Here is a 16,368-nt window from a genome sequence, read left to right on the forward strand (position 1 = left end):
TGCTTCTCAGTCAACCATAGAAAACCATAGACCTCAGAAAAAAATTATTTCCCTCTCCTCCTCCATCAACTGATTTCCAAAGCTGAGCCAAAATAATCATAACATGAGCCTACTTTAAGGTGCACAGCCACCTGAAATATGTATGGTTTGCTTCACTTCCAAGCTACATTTGTCATTAACAGTGCTTAACTGCAGGAGTACAGCAAAATGACACTAAAGTATGATTTTCAATAACATTGTTGAAAAATTAGTTAAAACAGAAATTTAAGGAGAGTTTGGTAAATCTTGAAATAAGAAAAAGCTGAATATGCAGTTTCAGCCTTATGGCTTTTCTTCAGGTCTAGATCCTGTCTCAGCTTTGAAAGCAGATCCCTTCCTCCAACTTCTCTGTCGTCTTTAAATCAAGGGCCCCACTGGACTATGGTAATCCATATGCTCACTATTGCTTATATGCTATTTGCAAAGGTCAGCTCAGCTGAATTATGACCCCATCACACACATTTCCCTACTCGCTGTTACCTGTATCAGACAAAGGCATCCTTGGGGAAAAAATAAACAATGTGATGAACATGAAGTGTATTATGTTTTCAAGAACTGGTTTTAGATACACTTTTGAGACACATAAGTACAACAGTATTTCAATGTTTGATCCAATATCTTTAAATATCATCAGAATTAAATTAAGTAAATGTAAGTGATGCATGTTAGCAAAGCATCAGCTGCATATTCATTACTGAGCAGACAGAGAAACCACTCTTTTTTTTTTCCTTTTAAAAATCAGACCTTTGTAATGGAGAGGACTGGATCAAAAATTCCACATGACAATCTTTTTGTGTTTATCATTTTAAGAAGGTCCTGTATTCTGCATGTCCCAGTGTAAGATGAGCACTTGGTTCAGTATTTGGTTAGGAAGCTGCTGGACATGCAGAAACAAATTAAGTTGTCACTTCCCTGCTAAGGAAACGCAACCTGATCACTGGACAAGAAAATGGACAATTAACAGAACCTTGCTTGAAACCAACAGTTTTGTTCTCTGAGAACAGGATTTGCTGTCTTTAGTGCTTTTCCCAATGGCAGCAAGAGGGCTTGCACTGCACTATGGGAAGCTGCAGCAGTGGCAGGAGGGCTGGCATAGGTTTCAGCAGCAACTGCTGCAGGCACACGACTGGGAGGTAGGGAGCTGTGCTTTGGATCTGGGATTGGGAGGTAGGGAGCTGTGCTGTGGAATCTGGGATTGGGAGGTAGGGAGCTGTGCTGGGGATCTGGGATTGGGAGGTAGGGAGCTGTGCTGTGGATCTGGGATTGGGAGGTAGGGAGCTGTGCTGGGGATCTGGGATTGGGAGGTAGGGAGCTGTGCTGTGGGATCTGGGATTGGGAGGTAGGGAGCTGTGCTGGGGATCTGGGATTGGGAGGTAGGGAGCTGTGCTGTGGATCTGGGATTGGGAGGCAGGGAGCTGTGCTGTGGATCTGGAGAAGCCAGAGGGAAAGACTGCTCTGCTCTCTCTTTGTGTCAGACAAAGCAGGAATGTGATGGGAGCACCAAGGGGTGTGTGCTGGTAGCAGCATGGCTAATGCCATCCTGACTGGCATTAGGAAACATGCAAGCTCAAACCAGAGTGTTCTACAGTCCTCAAGGCAGAAACTGCACTCAGTGCTAGCAAGGGATGGGGAGAAGGAGAGCACAACGAGCTGCTGATGGAGCTGTGTGTGGCAACAAGCCTCTAATCATTTCTATCATAAGCACTGTGCAGTAAGAGGTGTTCAACAGCACACTGTTAAGGGTAAGCTCAAGTGATGACCATTATGGCCTACAGAAGGTATCTCACCAGCTTTTGGTAGGTAAGGGCTGTCAGCTCCCCTGTGGATTTGTTTCCTATCATACACTTCATCTAAAGGAGTAATACATGAAGCATATTGTGCCTAAGACTTAGCATAGCCAACAGCACAGAAAAATATTGTGATCCTCCATGATTTCCTGAAAGGCAAAGAATTACCTTGATGCAGACATGCATGATTATGTCAATTTGTGTTGTGCTGTAGTTCTGTCATGTTCTAAAAAACAAAACCCAAAAACTCACCCAAAATGCAAAATAAAACCACACCACTAATGGTTTGAAACTTAACAACATAACTGACATGGCATTCACTTCCTTTCAGCATTATTTTTTTAAGCCCATGGGTGCAACACACACTTCCATGCCACAGTTCCCTTAGCAGATGCTCTCAGCTTTGAAGCTCAAGAAGCAAATAGCAACAGCAGGTATCAAACCCATGCCTTCAGGCATGAAACTCATTATAGTAGACTAACTTTGCTAGCCTTTCATTTACAGTTAGGTAAATAAAAGTTAGTGGGTACATGCAAGCTCCACTGCAAAGAGGTTTAATTAGTCTTTAATTTGACACTGCAACACACTGGCCAGACAGACACAGGAAGGAGGACATGGGACTGCAAACTGCAGATTTTCATTAACTTGGAAGCAGGAACAACTGCTGTGTCCAAGCCAACTGGTGCTAACCACTGCAATGGTAACATAAATAAACAAGTAACACACAGCAAAGAACTAAAGCTTTGTCCATACCTGAGATACAGAAGGTCGAGGGGGTAGTGCAGGTGGTGGTGGAGGCAGCCAGCCAGACCTCACAGCTGAACAGTGGGAAAAGAAGAAGATGATGATAAAAAACCCCATCCAAACCAAACTACTGTAATTTAATTCCAAATAAACCCAGAATTAATTCCCAGGATAAGTGGAAATTCCTCCTAGTGAAAAGGCAGTACACAAACAAAGCCCAGACTTGATCTTTATTGAGCAAAATCTTGTTTGAAATAACCTCATGAGTAGTGAATGAGTAGTGATTTAATTGCTGTAAACCCCCAAATGTTATGATAAAAAGCAGAGAAAGAAGCCAGTCAGCCACAAGCCCCATAGGTAAAGCAATCCAATTCCAGTTAAAGAAAACCAGAAACAGGGTCTACTTGTTCTTTGGACTTTGCTCTTTGTCATTAAAAATATTGCCCTTCTTAAAAGTGACACTTTAGCACCCTATGTAGACACTAGCATTCACTCTGGATAAAACATACTCCCTGACAGAGTACAGCCTTAAAAAGAAAACATCTGCCACAGAATTCATAGCACAGAAGCCTAAATGAACCAAAAAGTAATCAATTTCTTTGGTTTTATATTTTGTATTTGCATACTAGTACTCCATAGAGTTATTTCAAAGGGAGAAGGAAGGCAAATCCCAATGGTTTTATCAAGCCCCTATGAGACAACATAATGTCAGCTTTGAGTTTGAGCCAGCAAAAGGGAGGGTAATCATCATGGAAGTGTATGTTGTAATTTTTAGTTTCCTTAAAATACCTAAAACCCATTTGGGACAAAACTACAGGATAGATGACAGCTTCCAAAGGCAGCTGTGAGGAGGCAGAGAGGAGGACTAGGCTGGCCCAGAGACACCAACCAGCACTAACTGGGTTACTCTCCCCAAGCTCCTGTTGCACTGAATGCTCAGCACTTGCTCTGGCAAGGACACCAGACAGTCCATCTTGCACTGGTGTATTTTTGTGTAACAAAAAACCTCCAACAGTATTCAACTTAGAAATGATCTTTACCACAATAATGCTAAGCAATTACATTTATACACTTTCTATTTCCATACATATTTTAAAAAGACCACAAAGATCATTAAGAGCTGTCTTATAGCTTAGCCATTTACATATTTTATACACCAAATCTAAAAATGTCTATTTACAGCTCCAGAGACTTATAATACACTGGTGGGATTTTCCATTTTCTCCTTTATCATCTCCTGTATCTTATAAAATGAAGCCTAATATGGCACACAATACCAAAGAGAGAATTAAAACAACTAAAACAGAACTGAAGTTATGCCAGGGAACCACTAACACACCTACAGGTGTAAGAGAGATTTGAAAAAACAGTCATCAGGATCTTTCTCTTGTATTTAATTAGTTGTGTTTATAAGACCATTGCAATAACAGCATGATGTAGTAACTACATTTTCCATCTCTCCCATGCAAGTGATCTTTAGAAAGGAAGAAACATTCCTTTCCTTTAATCTGAACTTCAGGTTGTTACTTCATTTATCTGGGCACTGGCAGTGGCTTTGGCTTGTTACAATATTTGAAAACAACACCCAGCTCAGACACCACATGCTGGAAAAGCATCTCCTGAAGTCATTGGACATACTGCGAAACTCCATGAGTCTCTTGGGATTTGGCCCACAAAATTCCAAAGGGAAAAGTAATTGTTCCATAAAATAGTCCAATGAAAAAAACCACATCACCACACAAAAAAAGCCACCACACAAAACCTTCTTTAGCTTTCAAAATGCAACATATATGAATCTAGCATTAAAGAAGTTAGATGCTTACAACATGTGCATTTGACCCAGTTTCCTCTTTTTAATCCTAAAAATTCTAGCTTAAGCTACTCATGAAATATTCATAGAATTCCTGCTGTTGCAGAAGATCTTTGGCCTGTTGTTAGAGGGAAATCATGCTTATGTGAGCACAATTACCAGCAAAAGTTAGCTGACTTTGGAGGACTCATAACAACTTACAAAAAAAGCCCCAAGCTTCAGCCTTCTCTGGTGTCACTACCCTAAAAGAGGGCAGTAAGAACAGACACTCGTGGGTTTTCATGTGCTTTGGAGGTGACTTGTACTCTCCAGCTATTCCAGAATAGCCTGGAATAGGGCTCTTCTCTCCTTCCTGGGACAGTGCCTGGCACAGACCAGCTCTTGCTGTCAGAGGTGGCAGCACCACTTACCTCAGAGCAAACACAAAAACAGGGGAAGGTCTGTTTCCAAAATAAAAGCAAGTACCCTGGGGCCAAGCAGCAAACAGAAAAATAGACAAATGTGCTTTCAGGTGCACACTTTAAGAGATTGGAGAAGCTGATGTCCCTGGTCTTTGAACACAAGACTTCACCCTGTGCAGAAGCCCAGGGAGCTGGATGGGCCTTGCACAGCTCCTCTTGCTATTGAGCAACTTGCTGGCATTCAAACCAGGCTGAGCCACAGAATTGTGGAACAGTCTGGGCTGGAAAGGACCTTAGAGTCAATCAAACCCCCCTGTCACAAGCAGGGACATCAGACTGCTCAAAGCCCCATCATAAAAGGCAAACCCTACAGAGAGCACTGTGGAAAGCCCATGCAGGTACCAGTAAAAAAGATTTAAGTATCCATATCACATGTATTCTGACAGCATTTTCATGCACTAGTCACTCCCACAAAGATAGTGTTCTCAGTTCAAAAATCATGGCTCTCTACTCAGCATGTTTACATTTTAAGACGGATTATCTGCATGGAAACCTTCCAAGACCACTCTTCTGCCCTATTTTGGCAACAACAAAGGTCTGACAGTACTAACATGACACCACACCAGATTAAAAAAACAGGTTTTCCAATCTGAAGGTAGATTAATATTTTAAAACAAACAGCAGGCTGCAATTGTATACCCTGAGAACTGGTCATGCCATCTTATCTGACCACTCTGCCTCCAGCCTCCCTAGCAGACAACACTCAGCACTGAGTCATTATCTGTGGCAGTGAAAAATGACAATCCTAGCAACAACTCAGATAAGTCCTTTACTTATTTGATGTAGGAAGAGAAGAAGAAGGAAAAATAGGAGTTGTAACAGCTCACACAAACCTATGGAAGTAGGTCTTTAAGTCACCAGATACAGCAGCAGTGGAGAATCCCAAACTAGGATGAACGAGCCCATGGGATTCTTTAGAGCAATATAAGAGCAAGGTGCTGTACTTCTCTTATCCAATGACAGTCACTTAAGCTCTTGGTTTTCAGTATTGAAGGAAAAAACTGCCATAATACACTGAGCTTCTGGATGCTTGCTATTTTTGAAAATTAATATTGGAACAGCAGCATATAAAACTACATTTCCTGAAATATTTCCATGTCAGATATTTCCTATTAATTCCCTACATGTGGATGACATCTTGGCATTTTTCAAGTGGATGCTACAGTACTGTTGGATCAAAGGAGAGCCTGGTTGCATGGTAGATTTCCATCAGTTTATGCTGCTTCAGAGTCCTGAGCTCCCAGAGCAGGTTTAATGAAACACCAACCAATTAATTTTATCAGGAAGCAAAGGGAGTAATACACTGCAATCAGCTCAAAAAGATAAGCTAACAGAATGAATTATTCTTCTACTACTATTCAATTCCCAACTACCTAAGGCTTTCCTCAGGAAAGCCAGCATTTTCACCCTTCCACTATTCTGGAGAGGTTTTTGAGATACTTTTCCTGCTTCTGTTGCCAAAGGCAGAGCACAGAGAAGTTCTGTGTCTAAGCTGGTTTCTGTTTACCTCCTTCTTCCTGAACTTCTATTCTTGTTCAGTGAAATTAGTACTTGGTTATCCCCTAACACTAACACCATTCTTTGCACAAATTCATTTATTTACATTCCTGACAGCAGCATTAGGAAGTGATTGTGAAATAACCATTTCTCAAGAGATCTGATTTATTAATTCTCACTGCTATGTCTAAAAAAAAAAAAAAAAAACATACCAAAAAACCCAAGCCAAAAAAACTGCAAAGCTGTAGCCAGGAATATAAATTTAATAAAGGATTATAGTAAGGTGGTTGTGAAATACCACTGATCCAAGGATCTGTTTCAATAATTCTTGCTAATGTCTCCTCAGAATGTAATAGCATTGCAAAAAACCCCCCTGTTTTAGACTCCTGACATTAACTTTGTTACCAGGTTTGTAGAAATGCTGTAGAAAGCATTGCCAGTGGCAGAATGACCTCTCTTCTCACAGTTAGTTTTGGGAACCTGCTCAGCCAGCAGTTTCTTGTGTCACAGCAAATGATGCACACAACTGATGTTAGAGACACACACTCTTGTGACAAGTCTGTTTCATGTGCTAACCATACAGAATGTTATTTGTACCTTGAGTGAGTGGAAAATTATCCATGTACTTTCCAAATAATTAGGAAGAGATAAAGCCAGGTCTTAAGTAATTAATGTTTTTGCACTGTGAACTCACAGGTGTGACCATTTAGGACATTGTGTGCTAACGTATCTGATGGGTCACTTCCAAATGAAACGAGCAAAATATTTTTTTGTAAATATTCTGTAGTTCTGAAATTCTGTAAATATTCTGAAATTCTGTAAAACAGATTTTTTTTAAACATCTATTTTCTGGTTTACATCATATATCCACAACATCTGTATTTTTACCTCCCTGTCCCTCATTTTCCTTAAACCATTTAATTTTCTAGTTACTGTTTTCTCTACCCTTTCCTTTTCAGTGTGTTTCTATCTGGGGACTATTTCTCCCTCCTCCCTTAAACAAAACTATCCAAGATTTTGTTCTGTCTCACTTCACGTTTAGCTTCATTCTCCACCCACAGGGAGGCACAGTCCCTCCACCTACCTCCTGCAGATCCATGTTGCCAGAGCTTCTCCCTTCTGGAGACCTGGGGGGCAGAGCTGGGGCTCCAGCACTGGCCATCTGTGACCACTTCCAAGGTGGACACTCTCAGAACAGGCACATGGGAGGCAGGAGGAGCAGGGGGCTGCCAGGGATCACCCCTCTGGTCCCTCCTGCAGCTCACAGACTTCTTGGGGACATCTCCAGGGTCTTCCCCACAAGGGAGGCACCCTGACCCCTGTTCCACATGAGACACAGCAGATCCTATCTTGTTGAACCTATAAAGCTGTTCCATGATGGATGAGCATTTTTTCACAGAACAGAGTAACCCCCATGGGATCATGAAAAAGGTCAGTGGGGCTGGTAGGGCTAGTCAAGAGCATTTCAACCTTCACAATTTTCTGTAGAAGAGTTTTTGGATTAAAATTTAATTTTTAACAACCTGCAACAGGATGAAAATAGACTGCAAATCATTCCTCAATCCCTGAAAGAGCTAAGCTTAGATAAATGGGAAAATATAATTTTTTAAAAGTTCAATTCATTCACATAAATTGTAAAAATAGCAGCTACACTTGAAAGGCTGGTAAGAATCACCCCAGTAAATTGTCCAGACTCAGCCCTCAGATATATATATAAAAATCTAAAAATGCAAAAATATGTTACCCCATCAGAAACCTATAATGCAATAACTATTCATCCATATATATCCTCACTATTTTCTCCATCTTATTTAACCTTGTGTTCCTGTCCAGTTGGGCAAAGAAGTTACACAGTTGTAAACATATAAATCCTTCATAAGAAATTCTAAAAGGGTGACAGGCACAAAACTCTTCCATTCAAATCAGAAGGAAGATATGAATATTTTATTCAGAATAAGCTCAGTTCAGTAATCAAATATATTCTGAAAGGGAATGGGACTAGAAAAAACCAACAGCTCCAGTACCAGATCAGGGCCTGAGTCACAAAAAAAATTAAAATTTTCTGAATCAAGAAAGTATTTTTGCAGCATTTATTTAAAAAATGTATTTCATAGAGAAAAATACAAATAGCAGCTCAATTTTTGTTCTCTGTGCTCTATGTATAGGACATTTTTAATTTAAATTTGTCACAACTCATACAACCATTTACTCACATGACTCTACACTTCTCACTTGATTAAGCTTGCAATATTAGAGCTCTTGTGCACTATGCAAACAATAATTTGTGAAATGTCGTATTTGGTGAGGGTATTTGCCATTATATTTTCTCTAAAATAAAATTCCTTCAAAAGTAAATTTTCATCTTCCTAATTTAATGTTTAATGGTCTGATTAATAAACAAAACACAGTAACATGCAAGACAGTACAGCATTACAGCACAAACAAAATCCCAAGAAAATAGCTGGATTTTACTAAATCAAGACTAATGTAAAAGCAATGAGAAGAGGGAGTCCTGAAAATTAATTACTTAATTAAATTCAGCCTTGAAAAAATAACATTACTTTTCTAAGTTCCCCCTTGTCACCCTGGCTTTCAAATAAATTTTTTAAGAAATCTGTACTTTTGGTAATACAAAAACATAACTTCACCACCCGTTACTAGCTTGTCTCTAGCAACTACATCTTTCAGACAGCTAACCTCACTGGGCACAGACATTTCCTAGCAAATACAATTAAGGATAAAAGAATACAGAAGATAATACAGTAATCATGCTTATCTAGGTTAATTTTTGTAGATTTTTTTGTATTCAGTTTCATGTACACAAAAGGGAAAGTCACTTGCATTTGGCTCACTAAGCTAAAAAGACAATCTAGCTGAAAAGATATTCCTAAAAACAACTGGGACAACAGTATCATGGTAACTGTTTGGGCTTGTTTGTATCAAAACATCTATGACACCACAGCAACAATAATTTTAATTCTCAAAATCCTCTTTCCTACACAGCTATGAACTGTTTCATTTTACATGTAGACTTAAAACCGTTCAGAAATACAAAGAATTCGACTTAGGCAAATATAAAAAAGCTAAGATATCTCAATATACATTTAAGTATTCACAAATCCCACACCTGGCAAACAAAACCCACCAAATCTGTAAGCTAAAGGAAAGGATGTACTAATTGAATGGAAGTCTGATGAAGTAAAGAAGTAATGAAAAGTCTTCTTCTAAGGTATGAAAAAGAGGGTAAAGTGCAATGCTGAACAGTCTTCCTTTAGCACTAATGAAAATGAGAGGGTGCAGGAAGACAATTGTACTGACAGAGTCTTAATGACACAAGTACCACTTCAGACTGCTTGGGAAACACCCATGTGAAGGAATACAGGAGTGATGTGGGGACACACTTATATCACTGATGGGAATGCTGATGCACACCAATAAATTCTATTCCCTTGTTCCCTTCCTGTGAACACCAAATTAGAACAAACAGGACGTTTTCTTGTCTGGCAGCCATCACTAGCCCAGCAATGCCAAGTACCATTTACAGATCTGACTGTAGTCAGGAAAATATAATTTGTGACAGAAAATACTGCACTTGCATAAAATGTTTGCTGTGTTTCCACCTGATCAAGTGTGGAACTTAACATCTTACATTTTAAAAGGGAGAAAAAAAGCCCAGATACTAGCCCCTTGTTGCTGGCTGGAACCAGCACCCCAGAAACAGAGAATCCAAGCTACAGTGAGTGTTTCCTTAGAAGCCTACGTCAAAAATGGTGCCTGCATTCCACGTGTCCTTCACCACAGGAACAGCCACAGCAGGAGGTGAGTTTCCAAAGCAAATGAGTGACGAAAACCTCCAGTCAAAAATTCATTTGTAAATAGTTATATGGCTGTTTTGTTCAATCTGCTTCCAGATAACACAAAACTACACTGTTTATGACAAGCTTGTTTTTTCATCAAAGCAAATTCTCTTTTCCTAACAAATATCCTTTGTTCAACAGAACTGTTAATTAAAAGTAGTTATGCAACTCAGAAATGAAACTAAATGGGAAATAAAATGTATTTCAGAGGGAGCTGTATGAATCTAACAAGACTCAGACTGTTGTCACTGCCCAGAAGTAAATTCTTTATTGGCTGTCATGGGTAGCAAACAGAACTGAACAAAACATCAGAAGACAATGCATGCATTTTCAGGTTTTAACACTCAAACTGAGACTTGCCCCAGCCCTGGAGCTCCCTCAAGGCAGACTCTAGCTTACTGCTGCTGTTGAGGCTAGAAGGTGCTGGGGCTCTGCTGCAGGATCTCTGGGCTCTGAGCTGCCCCAGTTTTGGCCCCCTCAATACCCAGGTCTTACTCTGGGAGCTCTTGGCTTGTGTCTGACTGGAGACTGGGCTAGGGGAGAAATGAAGAAGTAAACTAGGTCATGTATGCATTTAAAATGACATTTTTGTTTCTACTTAAAACCTGCTGTTGTCCTTCCAGGAATGCATGAACTAGCCAAGTATTTTCTTAACATGAACACAGGCCAAATGCCAGAGATTACACATTCAACAAAAAGAAATACATTGAGAATGTAGCAGCACAGGATTTTTCTCAGATGCTAACATAAAGACTACATGAATAAAAACAAAAACAGAAGAGATTTCTGTCTCTTAACAGAAATTCATTTGGATATTTCAGAAAGGTGTGCCTTTCAATAAGTTCTCATGCTTTTTTATGTCTGTCCTGGGTAACACTTGTTGCAGCAACCCAGAGAAGTGCAGCTATGAAGTATGAATGAAGGTCTCTTCTTCCAGTCCAGTTACCCCATAATGCAATAATTTTAAAGCACATTTTTATGACTAATCCATTGCTGGATATCCCAGCCATCACAGACAAATATTCTGTGTGTATACAGGCCAGGAGAAAGGCATAAGATGATTACAAACATTATATAGCAAGAGTAAATGAAGAACAAAAACCAACCAAACAAAAAAATCCAGTGCCTACAACAGGGATTCACCACAGTCTTTAACTGAATTTACTTGAAATATTTTTCTTTTTCTGACCTTTAAAATGGAAATAAACAAAACAAATTCTTCAAACACAGATGGTTTTACAATTAAAGAAATGATACTTATAGATCAACATGACCTATGTGGAACTGAAAACAAAACTCAGTACTAATGAGCGTTCCTTTGTGGGTCTGGAAGCAGATTATCCACCAATCTCCCCTAACTACATTTATTTCTGAACTAGAATTAGTAGGACAAAAACTAATGCACTGCAATAGGATTATTCTAGTCAAGCTGAATATACACAAACAGAATATCCTAAGTTGGAAAAGACCCACCAGGATTATCAAATCCAACTCCTGGCCCTGCACAGGACACTGCAACAGTCACACCATGTTCCTGAGGGCATTGTCCCCATGCTTCTCAAACTCAGGCCACTTCCCTGGGGAGCCTGTTCCAGTACCCAGCCACCCTCTGGGTGAAGAAACTTTTCCTGATACCCAACCTAAACCTCCCCTGATACAACTTCAGGCCATTCCCTTGGGTCCTGTCATATATTGTGGTACTCAAAACTGCACACGGTTTGTTAACTTCCTCAAAAGAAACCACTTTGTGACTTTCAAAATTAACTATTTAATTAACATCAAAAACAAGATGTTTATTTTCATTCACAGAACGACTTCTTCAAGAATTTACATTCTTCTTTCATTTGTGTTCCAAGCAAAATTTAAACCCAAGTTTATTTCCTTCCAATTTCCTTCCAGTTATAGTTGTTATCTGGATTCCAAGAAGATGTGCTGCAGTAGAAAATATGAACTTGGCTCTGTTTGTGGTTTTATTTTGATGTATAACAAAATCAAAATTAGAGGCACCAGATCCCTCAACAGGAACAAAAAAAATAAAGAATTACTGCTCTGTGTAAGGCAAAAAAAAAAAACGTTTATTCCTATTGAGTTTCAGGGATCAGCACACATAGCAGAACTCTTGAATTCCCTCTAGTGTTTGCACAAAAAAGTCCCATATAGCAAGAGGTAAAACTCTTTTCTACTCCAAGAACCACATTAGAGAGCCCAGTTAAACATTCCTTGACACAGTCAAACCTTGCCTTTCTTCTGAAGCATAAGCATGATGTGTTTAAGCTGGTCCTTGAGTCAGATGATTGGTGTGCAGCACACAAACCTCTGGTGTGCTTCAAGGACACTGCTGAAGCACAGCCACGCTGGGTGACTGCTGCCCTGAACAAACAGCTCCTCTTCCCACTTCAAGGCAAGAGGCACACTCAAAGGGTAATGTGCTGAAAAGCCATTTTCTTTCAGTTCACCCCAGCTACTAGTCTACATTTTCTCTCTCTCCCCTTTTGACATGCACTCATGTCAAAAGAAATTACCCTTTTTTCTAAACTCAGAGTGGCTTCTGATTGTTCTCACACATATGTTAGGCTAACATCAAAAATGTTTGCTTTCTTTCTCCCAATTTAAACATTAAGGGTTTTCTTCCTGCTTCTGAACTACAAAAAAATAAATAGTAATAAAAATCAATTATACTCTAGTTACTGATGAGACTTGTCTAAACAGCCAGACTAGTTATAAACAGTCAGTGATGACAGACTACCATATGTTAAGCTTCCCATTACTGTGCCAGAAAACATTATAATCACCTTAATTATAGAAACAGTGATTTTTCCCCTCAGTGGCAATGTAACACAAGCAAGTGCACAAGCAGAACTCCTGTTCTGCAGTGCTTTACTGTCTGCAGCAAAGGCCAGCACATGCACATACTGCCAGGCATTTCTGCAAACACATCAAGTTGCCAAGCACGCAGCTAACCTGAATGGTCTCAGAAGGAGCAAAGAAAGCCAACTTTACCTTGTGTGTTTTGCTGAAATATTTTGTTCAGATCCAAAGAGGAAGCTCTGGAATGTGATTTTTGTGGCCTTGGAGGTGGAGTAGGGGGCTCTTCTCCCTTTTTCATGGCATCTTCTATTGATGTGCTAGAATAAGACCTAAGGAAAAACATGTTGGGGAAAAGCAGAAAATATTTTATTTCAAAAATTAATTTTAAACAACTGTAGTGAATAGTACCTAAAATTACACTGACCAGAAGTCAGGTTCATGGTGGAAATTCCTTGCCCTAATGACTAAGAGCTCCTCTTATAACAACACAGATTTATTTGGCAACAGAGGGAGCTAAGCATGTGGAGAAAGGAATGAGTCATGCTTACAGGGCTAGTATTTTTTAAGGCTTTTTGTAACACAGCTTGAGGCCTTCTTATGTAACTTTGCCAGCAGGATAATTGTAGCAACTATTCTGAATAAACCAAAGTAAAATTCCCCACATACACCCCTTGGAGTTTCTGTTGCCTTTTCCAACTGCTAAGGTAGTGTTTATACAGGTATAGATTCAACCCATCTCTTGCAAGTATGCATTTCATAATTTGTGATATTCTCACTAGTAGAATAAATTTTTAACTATTAAAATAAATTTTCCATAGGAAAGAGTCACCAAATTGCACAAAATCCAGAAAAAGTGAATGGCTCCAAAGTGACTACAACTAGTCAAATACATGGCTCAGTACCTCTTTCCAGGCCCTCCCACAGCACATTAATCCCAACGTGATGTGATGGATTTGCTGAGAATTTTGATTTTGCCAAATACTGTTCAATTTTTTCAGCTGTTGTAGTTACAAGTTTAGAAAAACCAAGACCAAGCAAGACCAAGACTCTCTTGAGATGAGATGTTAGACTTACTGTCATACTGCATGTCAGGGCAGGACCACAAGCTAATGACAAATGGACCATTCTTTTTTTTTGCCAAACAGGTTTCTAATATCCAGTGCCAGCTGTCCAATTAAGAGCATATTGAGCAACATCCTATTACCCTCACTCTCCAGGTCCAAGTTTGTCCATTTATGAGCCACTTTACACAACTACTCATAAAAAGCTAATGGAGATTCTCTGTCTCCCTGCTTTACCTCCTACAACTTTGCAAGACTCCTAGGTTTTTCCACTCCATGATGAATTCCACATAAAATCATCACTTTTACTCCTTTTAATGCAACATCTTAATTCAAGTCCCATTCAACATCTTCTTTAGGGAGATGTTTATCAGGATTTGATATTCCTGGTCCCCTTGTTTTCTGATCTAGCTCCTCAACTTTTCTCCTACTCAGTCCTTCCTTTGCTTTTTCTAGAACTACTCTTTTTTTTTTTTCTCCATAAATGAACAAATTTCTAACCTAACTTATGTATCTCCCCAGCTGGGGTTATGTGTCATCATCGAAGAATAATAATACTATGCATAACATTTGGATTGTTACAATGAGAAGCACCATCCTCTTTCCAAGTCAATAACTCACAGTTAGTAAACAGTACATGCACATAGATGGCTTTCCCAGCAGCCATACAATTTTTCTTAAAGGAGCCTGAATCACTGATTACTCCACCCTCTTGTTCTGGTTCTGCCAGAGACAAGACTTCCTGATTTACTTCTTTCTCTAATAGGACTGTCAGAGTCCTCCTCACCCTCTGAATCAGAATTTTTACGACCCACCAGAGGAGCCACCAACAATTTCTACTTGTTCATTATCACCACCAAGTTTACCAGATTTACCTTCCACACCACAAATTCTTTCACTGTTTTTATTTGTTTTCTCAGTTACTGAATATATTCCAATCTGGTTTTGAAGCCCATTAATACACAATTTTTCCTAACATCCCAATCATTCTTTAAAGAGAAAAATAGATCTCTCTAGGGTATTTCATCCCATTTCCAAAAAGCACATCAGGTCTGAGTTAAAGGATGTGCTCAAGCACCTTTAGTCTCAACTTCTGCATTGAAGCACTGACATACAGTCAGATGTGAGACAGCCACATGTAACAGAGCAGTCACATTCAAGTGACTTTTTCTGAGCTTGTTTAAGCATTTAGTGTTCTATGTATTTGTGCATATTTTTTGCATATTTGCAATTTAGTAACACAGCAAGAAAATGTAAAACTCTGCAGAAACTAAAAAGCTTTGGCTAGCAGCAGAAAACAGCACACAAGGCAGTTCAGCCTTCCTGAATGTAGGTCCTAAGAACAGAGGGTTTCAATCTTTAATCACCATGCTTATAGCTGATCCTCTCTTACTAGCAGGCTTTGACAAGACTGTAAGCAGACAGCTTCTGATTATATTTCATTATCCAAGCAAAAAAATCCCAAGCAGAGCCCTCTAACTAGCACCAAAAATAAAAAGTTTAATGTGAATTAACAATATGGCTACACACCAGTAGGTGACAACCAACCCAAGATGTAATCCATTTATACACAGTGTTTTCTGGCACAGGTTTCCCTTTCCTTTCAAGCACCCAAATTCAGCAGGTGTCATTTCTAGCACACAACAGTCCTGAAGTCCTTCCATCACACACCAACCAACCACAGCCAAACATGGATGCCAATAAAAGAATTCACTCACCCACAGCCGAGAGCTGAGCCACTACTGCTATTTCTGCAGTGCCTCCCTCCATGTGAACGTGCAGTGCCTCCCTCCATCTGAAACCACCGTGCAGGTTGCAAGAGCATGGAACTGCTGAGGATGTTCCCTGCAATGGGGTGGTCCCAGCTCTCCTGCCACAGCGCCCCTGGGGCTGGGCTGGAGGCAGTCACCCCCTGACAAGGCAGCAGGGCTGGGCAGATAGGCAAAACTTCCAGCACCTTATGACCAGAGATCATGGGGCCTTAGTGCAGTATTCATGTAGGGTCTATAGCTTACAGATTCTTTCTGGTAAATCTGTCTGATCTGAGCTGTACTTACAGCACAACACCAATTAAAAAAAAAAAAATCCAACACCAGTTCTGATGCCTGGTATCTAACACCAGAGGAACATATGCCTTTTCCTGAAATAGCAGTGAAAGCAGTACCTGGATCGTGGTCTGGCTCTGAGTGCATTAGGTTCTTGAGCAGCTGGAATAGAAAAGAAAAAAGAACTGCTAAAACATCATATTTGAAATAAATGTCTTTAGCTTCAGAATCAGTGTCCTTTAAACACGTGAGTGTTGCA

The 16,368-nt window shown here is 39.8% G+C and overlaps 1 protein-coding gene across 2 annotated transcripts in view; it reads right to left on the reverse strand.

Moving 5' to 3' along the window:
- REPS2 (RALBP1 associated Eps domain containing 2) overlaps nucleotides 1-16,368 on the reverse strand; it is a 96,292-nt gene that overhangs the window by 19,543 nt on the left and 60,381 nt on the right. For both annotated transcript variants that reach the window (XM_071430472.1, XM_071430471.1), the window contains exons 12-14: nucleotides 16,229-16,271; nucleotides 13,196-13,332; nucleotides 2,580-2,644 (exon numbers count right to left, since the gene is read on the reverse strand). In XM_071430472.1, coding sequence (XP_071286573.1) covers nucleotides 2,580-2,644; nucleotides 13,196-13,332; nucleotides 16,229-16,271 — 245 coding nt within the window. The remainder of the gene's footprint in view (nucleotides 1-2,579; nucleotides 2,645-13,195; nucleotides 13,333-16,228; nucleotides 16,272-16,368) is intronic.

This window comes from Agelaius tricolor, unplaced genomic scaffold, assembly GCF_023055355.1.
Source record: "Agelaius tricolor isolate 1412-34295 unplaced genomic scaffold, bAgeTri1.0.p SCAF_7, whole genome shotgun sequence".
NCBI lineage: Eukaryota > Metazoa > Chordata > Aves > Passeriformes > Icteridae > Agelaius > Agelaius tricolor.